Raw genomic sequence first — 14,516 nt, 5'->3', positions numbered from 1 at the left:
TAATCCTTCGACACACGCACTCAAGACAAGCGCTCCACAGACTGAACTATTGTCCGCCCCATCCTCCTACTCAAATGGGTTGTGTTTTTTTGTTGTTGTTGGTGTGGGGTTTTTTTTGGGGGGGGGGGGGGGGGGGGTTGGTAAATACTTTCGGTTTGGTTTGATGTAAGAAGAAACCAAACCGAAATTATTTACAAAAAACATTTCTATACGAGGATGGGACGGACTATAGGTCCTGCCCCAAAGACTGCGAAGAAACAAAGCAAAAGAAACAAAGCAAAAAAAAACCAAACAAATAAAATGCCGTCTAATTCATTTATTAACACAAACAAATCAGACAAAACTGGGTAATACCAAACATAACCGGGTCAATTTACAAAGCCTGGATGTTTTGGGTGGGTGGGTTTGTTTGTTTTTTGTTTTGTTACACTGTTACACGCGTGTAATTACATACATTTACAATGCTTAAACACCCGAGTTTAACACACAAAAAACGGGCTTCGTAAATTATGTAGGCCCTATTATTTTACAATAACGTACAACGTTAGAAAGCCAATAGTTTGAAAACGTAGTCCGTAAAACAATCCACAACCCAACGTACTAATTAGTACCATAACATGTTAATAAACTAATATGGGTAGGTTTATTACAAGAGATGCTCTTAGTTCATTCCAAAATTGGCAACCAACATCTTGTATTTTCAATTTAGATGTCATTTGAAGTCCTACTGACTGACTGAATGAATGTTTTAACGTCACCCCAGCACGAAAAATACATCGGCTATTGGGTGTTCAAGTCATACATGCTGGCCCTATACATTCATTCCAATACATTCATTCCAACATCGCTTTAAATGCAGTGGTAATCAACTTAATGTCGACTATGTGACTCTGCAGGTATGTATTTTTAATTTAATTGTCATTTGAAGTCATACATGCTGGCCCTATACATTTATTCCAACATCGCTTTAATTGCAGTGGTAATCAACTTAATGTCAACTGTGTGACTCTGCAGGTAAATAGTATGTGGTCAACCTTGTACAATTCCGTTATAAGCAGCAATCATTACAATACACATAATAAGTTTATCGAATCTGACGTTCGGGTTTAAATAGCACATTGTGACGAACAGAACGGGTGATGGATAAAAAGGGGCAAGGAAAGGAATATTTGTTTAACGACACCTCAGCATATTTTAATCTACGGTATTTGGTGTTTTAACGCATGGTTATTTCGACAAAATTCACAGAAGGTGGCCGAGCCTAAAGGCGGTGCCACACGATACGAGTTTCTCGTACGAGAATATATAGCCACGAGAATAGCCGATTAACATTACGATTTACAGTCGGTTATTATCGTGGTTATTCTTGTACGAGGCACTCGTAGCACGAGACGTTGCCCTAAGGCCGCGATCATTTTGTTTATTTTTGATTTTCATGCACCAACACCATTATTACAAATAGGTAGTGTAAAATTCGATTGTATTAAAATTAGTAAGTGCAAACAGACCTGTTCGCCACCGCTTCCGCACATTTACCCCCTTCTGCAATGAAATCGAATTTGATTGACAACGGACGTGTGCGAACGCGGGCGCAGTGGATGCAAAGAAAAACAACAACAACAACAACAAAACTCTGTTAATGTGATCGCGCCCTAAAGCTATGTTCCACAAACTAATCAGTGGAAAACGCACACACATAAAATGGCCGATTAAATCTGTGATTGCTTTTGCGTCCATTTTTGACTTTCATAATGGTTCTGAAAACAACCGCTATAATGTTACCCTTACACCAATCGGTGGAAAAGGCATACACACAAAATGACTGCGATTAAATCTGTGATTGCTTTGGCGTCCATTTCTGGATTTCATAATGGTTCTGGAAAAAAGTAACAACAAAACAAACGCTATCGTCATATTGGCATTACGGTCCAGGATCTGGAGTGTCAGCATCAGTTATGGTGGCCCTCGAAGACTTGATGTAATATCGGCCGGAGATGTCCGACACTACCTGCTCCAGTTGCGTTACCAGATTCGCGGGCAAACGGTCCGACTCGGTTCCGACGGGCCTGCTGGAAACGCCATCTAGCGACAGAGGTGTTGCTGCAGGAACGTTAATGCCTGGTGGTCGAAAACCCAACCCTGTTGAAGCGTTCCTGCTTTCCAGCGAGACTCTTCTGGTACTTAATAACGGTGCTGGTGTAATTTCGGAATTCACTCGACCGGTACTCGGTGGATGGCTGGTCAACTGCTTGTTCTGCATATTATTCTTATTGCCAACCAGTTCCTGGGATATGCTCCTCCTCGGCGGAACGGCTATGGGAATCCGTGCATAGACGGGGATACGCTGGGCGAACGGACCGGTCGGTTTCGTTCCACCAGAGTTTTGGACAGAATGCATCATGGTCTCGGGGAAGGGTCCACCGGGATTCGGCCTGCACTCTGGACTGCCTACCGGAGTTGTCCGAATGTTCTCTCTCCTGGTGTGTAATCCTAAAGTCTCTCCTATGCCCGAATCTCCGCGACTGAAGGCAGACTGCCGGGAATCGGGCCGGCTAACTGCTCCCGGCGTCGAATTGGACACGGTTCGACTTCGGCTTCTTCTATGAGACTTGCAGTTTTGGTAGGTCTGAAGATTGTGATACGTGTGGCACCTCTTGCAGTGAGCAGATTCCCTCAAAACCAGAGCTATGATGCAGGCAAAAATAAGCAGCACTAGGATTAGAACTCCAACTATAACCAGATAGGGCCAGTTGATAGTCAGCCAGGATCCTGCTAAAATATAAAACAAACACAAGGTTACTTTGCGGCTGTTTAAGACATCATTACTTGGGAAAGGAATCGGGGTGGGGTATGTGTTTAAAGGCTGTTATGTCAAAATAAAATACAAAACAAAAACACGGTTACTCTGTGACTGTTTAAAACATCATTGCTTGGCAAATGTATCATGGTGGGGGGGGGGGGGGGGGGGGGGCTGGGCAGTGGTTGAAACGTTTTTATGTCCAAATAAAGTATAAAACAAAATCAAGGTTACTTTGTGGCTGTTTAATATATCATTACTTGGGAAAGAAATCTGCGTGTGTGTGGGGGGGGGGGGGGGGGGGGGGGTAATAAGCAGTTATGTTTAAATAAAATACAAAAACAAAGTGAATTACTTTAACATTAACAAAAACACGCCCAAAACACCTGTCTGACCTCTCATTGTTTTAGGGCTGTTTGTTGTTTGTTTGTTTGTTATTGGTGTTTTGTTTTGGGGGTTTTCTTGGTTGTTTTGTTGGAGGGGGGGGGGGGGGGTGTTGGGGGGGGGGTGTGTTTTTTTAGTCAGGGGGGGTTTTGTCGGGTTTTAGTCAGAGAGTTTTTGTTGTTGTTGCTGCTACATTTTTGTAATTACACTTTACCAAAGGAATAGCATCCCTGGAGCACTGTCTGGAACAGGAAATGCTAAAATATGTCTATATCCATCGTGAGCCATCCTTAGACAAATGACAACACCAGCCACCCACAGTGGACACCTAGGATCACTTAGGATTGGGTGACAAATATCTTTTGCCAGTGAGACAAAGGTGTAAAAGATATATTTACCAACAAGTTGAGTTTGAAACTCGTCATCCATTGCAGTGAGCAGCATTGGACTCTTTATCTCCGCTCTGATCATCTTGTCGGGTTGTTGCTCAAACTGTGACATATCAATGGGGCACATCTGTAACATGCAAGAGTTGTTTTGAGGTTTAATAGTAAATTATTAATGATTTATATATATATATATAATAACTTGGATATATTACACTTTGACTTCCATGGTTTATTTACATACAATACTGTTTCGTACAGGTCGCGATGTTTGTGCGAACCTGTACTCTTCAGTGCATAAACCAGAGTATATATATATATATATATATATATATATATATATATATATATATATATATATATATATATATATATTATTTTATTAGTTAACCATTTAGGATAGACAAGGAATATTGATTTTCTTACTGTCGAATGTTCTTAATGCTATTCTTCGATACAGGCCTCGGTGAGGCATTGGTTAAGTCATTGGACTTAGAAGTTGTCAGGTACTGGTGTTCGCATCCCGGTACCAGCTCCCACCCACACTTTGAGTTTCACGATTCAGTGGGTGGGTGTATGACCGCTACAGCGACTTCTTTCTCACTAACTACTGACAATTAATCCACTGTCCTGACAAACATAGTTGAAATGTGTGCCAAGGACAGCGTGATTGAATCATAAGTGGATATAAGCATGAACGTAACTATAAGCAAGCATTCTGAGAGTACTGCTATAGGGTGTATACTACCAAATCAAATCCCATAGACGACAATAGTAACATATGTGGCTAAAATTCCCACCTGCAGCGTATCAATCGACATAAACACCACGGATATAAATACTACCACCCCTCACCCTTAAAGTGAATCAGAAAACAATTACGGGTCAAGCTGCTCATTTCTGAGATAACCGGCGAGAGGAGAGCAGGGGGAGCAGCCTGATTTTTTTTAAAAACGAAAATGTCCGAATGTCAATAACGATGTTTATGTACATTTGCATTACTACCAAACAGCTATATATACATGTAGTGTTGCTAACGAATCAGTATGCATTTTCACAAGGATTACAACTAATGGTATTAAGTACAAAATAGAAATTTATTGTTTGACAGGAAGGAACTATTTTATTTAACGACGCACTCAACACATTTTATTTACGATTAGCAGCAAGGGATCTTTTATATGCACCATCCTACAGGCAGGATAATACATACCACGAACTTTGATATACCAGCCGTGGTGCACTGGCTGGAGCGAGAAATAGCCCAATGGGCCCACCGATGGGGGATCAATCCCAGACCGACCGCGCATCAAGCAAACGCTTTACCACTGGGCTACGTCCCGCCCAAATCGCCATGAATGCCCAACATGATATGTAACAGTACATCATAAAACTATGTACAAAATTCCAGCTCAGTATCTCAAGGCATTGTAGGAAAACAACCATCCGGAGAACTATACGTGGGACAGGTGGACGGACAGACCCAGTGGTGGATCTAAGGGGGGGGGGGGGGAGGCAGGTACCCGCCCCGCCTAAATTTTGCGACAGTTATAATTTTATTATATATTAATTTAATTTTTTTTACGATCCCCTCCAAACCTGCCCCAAAGTTCCATTGGCATTCCGCCTCGTATCTTTGCCCCCCCCCCCCCCACCCCCCCCCCCCGGATTTTCTGGATCCGCCACTGAGACCAATAGGACAGAGATGAAACCTACAGTGCCCTTCTACAACGGTAGGGGACTAATAAAATGAATCATTCTTTGATACCGTTGGGCTATACTCGCTATGTCACACGTGATACAAAGTATACAATTTAAAAAGGATTTTTTTTTATTTAACGACGTACTCAACATTTTATTTACGGTTATATGGCGTCAAACATATGGTTAAGGACAGCACAGATATTGAGAGAGGAAACCCACTGTCGCCACTCCATGGGCTACTCTTTTCGATTAGCAGCAGGGATCTTTTATATGCCCATACCACGGCCTTTGATGTACCAGTCGTAGTTCACTGGCTGGAACGAGAAATAGCCCAATGGGCCCACCGACGAGGATCGATCCCAGACCGACCGCGCATCGAGCAATCGCTTTACCACTGGCCTAGTCCCGCCCCACAATTTAAAAGACATGACGACATGCCTGTATGTAATGTGAAGATCACTGACAATTAAACAGCTGATAACACACGAGGTTATTGAATCTGTGTCGAGGTTATTGAATCTGTGTCTTTGTATTTTGCACTAGTAAATGACAATATATTAACATCGCGAAAAACAGCTTTAACTTTTTTTGTAAAAAAAGAAGAAGTGATATTGTCACTTTAATTAAGACTTAATTTACTGACGATGCCTTATCGATGATAGGTAAACCTACATTTCCACAGCTGAGCTCTTTCTGACATACGACCACGTAACACACGAAAAACACTTTGTCCTTTTTTGTCCAGGCAGAGGGCACGACCAGCTCCTGTGTGTAACTCCTATACGAAGAGTTTTTAATGACGTCATCTCCAACAAATCCCTGCTGGCCGGAGCGCGTGATACACCTAAAAAAATAAAAAATAAAACAAAAATAATTAAAAATAAAATAAAATCACTGACCGTAATTAAAAGTCACTAACCCAAGATCCGGGTGCAGAGTTAGGCGTAAAGTCTATAACCCCAACCCCACTGAAATCCCTGCACACGCGCCTTGGAAACCCGCTACATTTTTTTTTAGTAAGGGATTGTTTATATGTACCATCCCACAGACAGAATATCACATACCATGGTCTTTTTGTATACCCGCCGATGGGGATCGATCCTAGACTGACGGCGCATTTCCAAAAAACACCTTTTTAGGTCTAAGTAATGAATAAAAATAACATATAGTCTTGAAAAATGTTACCTAAATCGAACACAGTACCCTCTTCCTCTACCCCTATAGCGTTACGTAATTAGTAACACCCCCTTACATGTAAGGCGTATGCCAACAGTTCATCACTGTCAAAATTTCAAGGCAAATCCCCCACTCACCGACCCCTGGAAAGGAGTTGTACCATACCTCTATGGATATAAATGTGTTTTGGAGATATGAGACGACCCCTCAATCAAGACAATTAAATTTGTTCAAAAATTGCGAAATCTCACGTGATCTCTTGTTGGGGAATTCTATACTTGTGATAAGCCAATGAAAACCGAGCTCGGTACGAGCCCGTCAAAAGTGTTCCACTTTCAAAATCATGGCTTTGTTTTTGACCTGGATAAGCCAGCGTAGTGAAACCAATGCGGAGTGCGGCGTCATATATGCACCAAAGGTAATTGGATTTTCTGTTATACATGCTTAAATAATATTTACGGTTATATGACGTTAGACATATGGTTAAGAACTACACAGATATTGAGAAAGGAAACCCGCTGTCGCCACTTCATTGGCTACTCTTTTCGATTAGCAGCAAGGGATCTTTTATATGCACCATCCCACAGACAGGATTTCACATACCACGGCCTTTGATATGCCAGTCGTGGTGCACTGGCTGGAACGAGAAATAAAGTAAAAGAAAGAAAGGGAGATAGAGTAAGAAAGAGAGCAAGCCAGACAGAGAGAGAGAGAGAGAGAGAGAGAGAGAGAGAGAGAGAGAGAGAGAGAGAGAGAGAGAGAGAGAGAGAGACAGACAGACAGACAGACAGACAGACAGACAGACAGAGACAGAGACAGAGAAAGAAGGAAGGGAGGAAACATTTTATTTACAGTTATATGGCGTCAGACATATTTTTAAGGACCACACAGAGGGAGGAAACCCGCGGTCGCCACTTCATGGACTATTCTTTTCGATTAGCAGCAAGGGCTGGAACGAGAAATAAAGTGAGAGAGAGAGAGAGAGAGAGAGAGAGAGAGAGAGAGAGAGAGAGAGAGAGAGAGAGACAGACACAGACAGACAGACAGAGACAGACGGAGACAGACAGAGCTAGCCTCTTGAACATTGCTCGGGTATCTCACTGAATCAGTCACCAAATAAACCCTCGACGTATTTAGAATACAACGTTACCCATTCGTCAGAAACTGGTCTTGAAACGACACTTTCGGTCGGTTGGTGTTGTCACTGACGAAACAATTCGTTACTACCGGCGGGTTGTACAAAGACGCTGTAAGAAAACAAATATTATAAAAAAAGGTAATACCCATCAATTTGACAATATTTTTGTTGGAGAAGGCATTGTGAGATTTGCGTCATCACATATTTTGGTGATTGACTTAAAAATCATCTGGCTGGCTTCTCCATAGTGATGACTCGGAAGCTAAACCACCGTTCAGTGAAATTAACATTACCGAAAGCGATTGCCATCTGTGTTCTACAAGTTAACAACTGCACGTACACAAGCGTAGTTTAGTTGGAAAAGACATTTAATTAAAAAAAAATGGTTTGTTAGATACGTTTTGAAAAAACAAACAAGAGACGTAAAATAAATGCTATCTGACGGCTATTATGTAACCAGTATTCTCTATATAACTTGCACTTATTTAAATTATCTTAACTTCGCATTCTTAACACAATAATTGCATCAAGGCCGCATTAGCTTAAAATATTAAGAGATAGTAAAACTGGGATAAAAACAAATTAGGGGGGGGGGGGGGGGGGGGGGGCTGGCTTTTGCCAGAATTAAACGAAAATGCCCGAATCTGGATAACAATATTTATAATTCATATTAGTATTACTACCAAACAGCTATATTAGGTTGCGAACGAATAACTGCACATTTTTACATGGATTACAACTAATTTCGAGGGTAGAATGATGGAAATACATGGTAAAAAAAAGTATCAGGTTAGTACATGTTGCCCGAATGTCTTTATAATTTTTGCCCGTATTTGAGGTTTTTATCCAACACTAGGGGGGATAGTTGCCCCCCCCCCCCTCCGCTCCCTGTCTCGTACGTTTATACTGGGTACATTAATATATACGGTATTCCCCATTTTGATATTAAGAACACTTTTTTCTTCGTATATTTCAGTTGAGGGTAGGAGGCATCAAGTACTCCTTTATAAGTGTACGAGACGAGGGTGGTGGTGGTGGTGGTGGAGGGGGGTGCAGGAGCTGGAGCAAAGCCTAGAATTCGGGCAAAAATTATACAGATATTCGGGCAAAATGTGCCAACTCGAGACGCTTTTACCATGTATTTCCATCATTCTACCCTCGAAATTAGTTGTAAACAATGTAAACATGCATAGTGATTACAACCCAATATAGCTGTTTGGCAGTAATGCTAATATGAATAAATGTTGTTATCCAGATTCGGGCATTTTCTTTTAATTCGGGCAAAAACCGGCCTGTCATCACCCCCACCCCACCCCCACCCCACCCCCTACAAAAATGGGAGCCCGTAAGCCTATGTACTCATTGTACGTGTACATATATTCTAAACAGGAAGGAAATGGGAGGAAATGTTTTATTTAAGGACGCAGTCAACACATTTTATGTACGGGTTATATGTCGTCGAACATATGGTTAAGGACCACGCAGATATTGGGAGAGGAAACCCACTGTCGCCTCTTCATGGGCTCCTCTTTTCGATTAGCAGCACGGTTTCTTTTATATGGACCATCCCACAGACTGGATTGCACATACCACGGCCTTTGATATACCAGTCGTGGTGCACTGAACGGAACGAGAAATAGCCCAAAGGGGACCGACCGCGCATCGAGCTAGCACTTTACCACTGGGCTACGTCCCGCCCATTCTAAACAGATGCCACCCTTTCATTACAACAACACGGCAACTATTTCAATAACATAAAGAGTGTTTAAAACTGACCTATCACACTGTGGAAGTCGAGAGAGAGAATCAGTGATTTCCCTGTATAAATATTGGATGTAGGTTTATAGTTCACATCCAGGACTTGTAACTTCATCACATGTGAGCTCTTCAGAATACCAAGCAGAGTTTCCTTCACCAATAACTTAACACCCACAGGGTCAATTCTGAAAATACAGATCTATTCTATCAAAATAATAATAAAAAATTAACAATATTTTATTAACTTTTAAAAAGGCATTTTGAACACAACATAAAGATAATACCAACGAATTAATGTATGATACAATGTTGCATTGATTTAGGACATTTAGTTTCTAAGAAAAGGAGTTAGAAATCAAATAATAATATGTATTAAATTGGTAATGTTGCATTTTGATTATTTTTTAAATGCCTGTATAAAATACACAGATGAGAAAGAAAGAAACAAAGAAATGTTTTATTTAACAACGTACTCAACACATTTTATTTACTGTTATATGGCGTCAGACATATGGTTAAGGACCACACAGATATTGAGAGAGGAAATCCACTGTCGCTACTTCATGGGCTACACTTTTCCATTAGCAGCAAGGGATCTTTTATATGCACCATCCCACAGACAGGGTAGCACATACCACGGCCTCTGATATGCCAGTCGTGGTGCACGAGAAATAGCCTAATGGGCCTATCGACGGGGATCGATCCCAGACCGACCGCGAATCGAGCGAGCGCTTTACCACTTAGCTACGTCCCGCCCCCCCAGATGGGAATGAATTGTCAGCAACACGGGTTATGTTCCTGACACTACGGATTAGGGTTTCCGATCTACTCACTTTTTTCTCTTAATGTTGGTGTGATCCCTTATTTCTTTCCATCAGTGCAATTTTATTACTCATCGACTATTCGATGTCAAACATTTGGTAATTTTGACATAGTCTTAAATGCCTGTATAAAATAGTAACAAGAGATCTATCATACACACACACACACGCACACACCCACACCCACCCACACGCATACACTGAAATTAAGGTTGTGTGTAATGCATACATGACTTTGTTCTCATCAGTCGGGTCCTGGTGCTCCGCGGTCTTGTTGTAGGTGAAGGTCACGTTTGTTTCTTGAGACCCGGATGCTAACGGTTTGTAAGCACACGTCAGTCTGAATATGGGCTCGAGTCCAGTAATAATCAGCTGTTTCTGCAGCAGAATGTCCACGCTCCATGTTCCTCTCTGTTTGTCGAACTGCAAAAAGAATATTAAAGGAAAGAAAAATATTTTATTTAACGTCGCACTCAGCACATTTTATTTACGGTTACATGGCGTCGGACATATGGTTAAGGACCACACAGATATTGTGAGAGGAAACCCGCTGTCGCCACTTCATGGGCTACTCTTTTCGAATAGCAGCAACGGATCTTTTATACAGTCTTTGTTACACCAGTTGTGGAGCACTGGCCGGAATGAGAAATAGCCCAATGGGCCCACCGACGGGGATCGATCCCACACCGACCGTGCATCGAACGAGTGCTGTACCACTGGGCTACGTTCCACCCCCAGAAATGGATAATGTAAATGATAAAATCTAAGTAGCCTTATGGCTAATTTCAATCATCAAAAAACGATCTAATAGTGAATAATATGCCGTAGTGTAACTAGGGTTTGTCACTTTAACTTGATAATGCAGGCTAGTACCTGGGAGGGGGGGGGGGGGGGGGAGGGGAGGGTGCTGTAAAACAAATACAAAACAAATAAGACACTTCATCAAAACAAAACCAAAACACTTTTTTCTTTTTCTGTTACTCTTTATCTCTCAATCTCTCTGTCTGCCTCTCTTTTTGCCTTGCCCGCCCCTCCCCGCCCCTCCCCGCCCCGCCCTCTCTCCCTCTCTCCTCCCTCTCTCTCTCTCTCTCTCTCTCTCTCTCTCTCTCTCTCTCTCTCTCTCTCTCTCTCTCTCTCTCTCTCTCTCTCTCTCTCTCTCTCTCTCTCCCCCTCTCTCTCAAGGTAAAAGGTGGAGGACACAAACAATTTGAGAACAAAAATGTGTCTTTGTCCTACTCTATATTTAAACACATGTTCTTATCTCTTAAGTTCAAGGGTCACAACTCGATGACAAATGGGTAAATAGCCATGAACATCACACTTCATCTGTGCATGATAAAGCTATACACAAAAGTTTTGCTTGAGGTATTGTGAAAAAAGTCCAAAAACATATGTGTGTGACAGACGAACAAAGACGAAACCGATAGTGTGTGTGTGTGTGTGTGTGTGTGTGTGTGTATGTGTGTGTGTGTGTGTGTGTGTGAAAGAAAAAAATAATTTAAGTCCGCTCACCACCATGCCACAATCTCTGTGTTTTACGTTGTAGATGACGTGATCAAAATTCGATAACTCTAGCGAGGAGCACTGAAAGTAGTGGTCGACGGGATACATGAGGTGTATTTTTTCCCCAGTACCGGGATATGTGATATTCACCGGGCTGTTTTCATCAGTACCACATTGGATTGATGCTGAAAATACATGAAAAACGTGTACTTTGTTTGTTGCTTTTGTTTAACGACACCACCAGAGCAAATTGATTTATTAAGTATCAGCTATTTGATGTAAAACATTTGTAATATTGACATATAGTCTTAGAGAGGAAACTCGCTACATTTTTCCATTAGTAGCAAGGGATATTTTATATGTACCATCCCATAGACAGGATAGTACTGACTGGAATAAGAAATAGCCCAGTGAGCCCACCGACATGGATCGATATCCCGACCGACCGTGCATCAAGCGAGCGCTTTACCACTGGGCTATGTCCCACCCCAGCTGTTTGTATCATACGTGTATGTATGTCAAACTATATAAATTATTTCACATGTTCAAGTTCCAAACTTAATTATTGTTGATGATCGAACTTTAACATTATCGTGAATAAACATATTTAATCAAATGTATGAAAGAAAAGGAAAGAATATATATATATGTGTGTGTGTGTGTGTGTGTGTGTGTGGTGTATGTGTATTTTAAAATAATTTTGGGGTTTTTTTTTTAAGTGTTTTATTTTTTTATTATGCTTCGCTAAGTATCTATATTTAAAGTATCTAAAGAAATCAATGTTTTGGCAACTTACGTTTGCTCATGTTGTCTACTGAAAGGACCTGTGCAGACGTCCAGGGCATCATCACCTGTTTATATTTAAAACAAACATTACATAATCACATTATCGTAGCTATCTACAGTAATGGTAGGGTGGCACGACCCTGCATCCTTTGGACATTGTGTACATGCACTTGCTCTATTATTTATTATCGTGTTTTCATTTTATTTTCTTGGCGTGTATGTGGGATGGGGCTCACAACTAAATCGGCGCTGGTGCAGGAACTTTAACAGAGAGGGAGTCTGGACTGTGGCGAGCTAAGTCTATAGCGGGGGTGGGGGGGGGGGGGGGGGTGGGGGTGGGGGGTGGGTGCTGACATGCCTCCCAATAAATTACACCATCAACTGTCAACCTGTAGACGCGCCTGACAATGTTATCGATTTGGCAAAACGTCCAAACAAGACGTCCACGTGCCCCTGCCCCTCGGAACATAAACAACCTTTATAGAGGTCTTGATCCCTGGAGCTGCTTAGGCCCCTTAATTCTCAAGATGCACTGATATTCATATTATGAACGGACTGATTAATATTTGACGACATAATATGTATTGATTGTTATACCTGAATAAACGCAAGTGAACACAAGCACAATACAATGTCCATCTTCACCATGGCACACAATCAGTTATCACCGAAACTTCTGTTCTAGTTTGTAAATGACAAAATCCTGACTGGCGAACTGGAACAAAATGCTCAACACCGCCCTCTTTAGATCTGTTACAATATTTCCATTCGTGTTGACCAATGACCAACATCATCAGTTGTACAACAGAAGAGTCGATGGAGATTATTTCGGTTAACCGAAAACAGGTCCGTCACAATCGTCCATGACGAATATCATATATATTTCACTAACCCGGATTCTACGTAGTGTGTTACACGGTTTGCACGAGAGTGTAGAGTGTGCTATCAAATTTCAAGAGCGTCATACCACGCATGTCAAAGGGTTTTCCAAAAGGGTTTTTTAAGTCCGAGTATGTGCATTATAAGAACGTATTGCGATCGTATAACTTGATTACAAATGGTTTTGCCATAAACTATAGTTATAAGTTCATTATGGGAATCATATATGATTCACAGTTCATATCTGAGTTTATTTTAAAAGATCATTAATTTTGGGGGCGAGACGTAGCCCAGTGGCAAAGCGCTCGCTTGATGCGCGGTCGGTTTGGGATCGATCCCCGTCGGTGGGCACATTGGGGTATTTCTCGTTCCAGCCAGTGCACCACAACTGGTATATCAAAGGCCGTGGTGCATATAAAAGAACCCTTGCTGCTAATCGAAAGAGTAGCCCATGAAGTGGCGACAGCGGGTTTCCTCTCTCAATATATGTGTGGTCCTTAACCATATGTCTGACGCCATATAACCGTAAATAAAATGTGTTGAGTGCGTCGTTAAGTAAAGCATTTCCTTCATCAATTCTGAAAAAAAATATACTGTATATTTATATTCTGACGATGAAGCAATTTGAGGCCTTCACATGAATGGGCCTGCTGCCTATATATGTCAACTTCAACTTAAAAGGATATATCTTAAGCATAACCTGTTAAGCAACCACCTTTTTTTTTTTAGAGGACATTGCTAATTATATATTCTGTATAATAGGTTTGACAGGATAATATGCATTGGTGGAAATACATACATTACTATCTTAGTGGGTTCGGCAGTCGGTCAGAGTGTGGCCTATTCAGGGGAGGATCCAGGGTTTTGTAAAGAGGGGTCACAAAATGTTAAAAAGGCAATTTGACTTTGAGAGTTCGGGAGCATCAGTGGCGGATCCAGAAAATTCATTGGGGGGGGGGGGGTGTGACATGTGGCTGAATACCATAAACGTTCCCGAAGTGATTCCTCAAAGTAATATATATATATATATATATATATATATATATATATATATATAGGCCCTATCATTGTCGCAGTTTTTGTTGTTGTTGTTTTTTTGGGGGGAGGGGGTGGTCCCTTCCCCCAAAATCCGCTCCTGAGCATGCTCCCCAGGAAATTTTGAAATAAAGATCCCCAGAGATACG

General features: G+C 41.5%; 1 protein-coding gene across 2 annotated transcripts; it reads right to left on the bottom strand.

Annotated features, from left to right (window-relative positions):
* Positions 1 to 301: 301 nt before the first annotated feature.
* LOC121388032 lies at positions 302 to 13,332 on the bottom strand. 2 transcript variants are annotated; one of them, XM_041519229.1, is made up of 9 exons: positions 13,051 to 13,332; positions 12,464 to 12,518; positions 11,677 to 11,852; positions 10,394 to 10,587; positions 9,362 to 9,528; positions 7,598 to 7,694; positions 5,944 to 6,115; positions 3,580 to 3,697; positions 302 to 2,772 (listed from the first exon to the last, which is right to left on the bottom strand). In XM_041519229.1, exons 1-9 carry the CDS (start codon positions 13,099 to 13,101, stop codon positions 1,922 to 1,924), a joined length of 1,881 nt encoding a protein of 626 aa, XP_041375163.1. In that variant the 5' UTR covers positions 13,102 to 13,332; the 3' UTR covers positions 302 to 1,921. The 2 variants fall into 2 exon arrangements, with proteins under 2 accessions (XP_041375163.1, XP_041375165.1); XM_041519231.1 differs by lacking the exon at positions 13,051 to 13,332 and adding an exon at positions 12,843 to 12,894.
* Positions 13,333 to 14,516: the final 1,184 nt, after the last annotated feature.

This window comes from Gigantopelta aegis, chromosome 14, assembly GCF_016097555.1.
Source record: "Gigantopelta aegis isolate Gae_Host chromosome 14, Gae_host_genome, whole genome shotgun sequence".
NCBI classification, from domain to species: domain Eukaryota; kingdom Metazoa; phylum Mollusca; class Gastropoda; order Neomphalida; family Peltospiridae; genus Gigantopelta; species Gigantopelta aegis.
This window is presented reverse-complemented; position numbering and strand designations above follow the sequence as displayed.

Bases quoted from the DNA above. Each gene is read 5' to 3' on its own strand.
- LOC121388032 (XM_041519229.1), bottom strand. From the start codon at position 13,101: ATGGTGAAGATGGACATTGTATTGTGCTTGTGTTCACTTGCGTTTATT. The intron at 10,588-11,676 runs GTGAGCGGACTT...TTCTTTTTGCAG, and splicing joins ACAGAGATTGTGGCATGGTG to TTCGACAAACAGAGAGGAAC. The intron at 6,116-7,597 runs GTAACGTTGTAT...TTATTTTTTTAG, and splicing joins GACCAGTTTCTGACGAATGG to GTGTATCACGCGCTCCGGCC.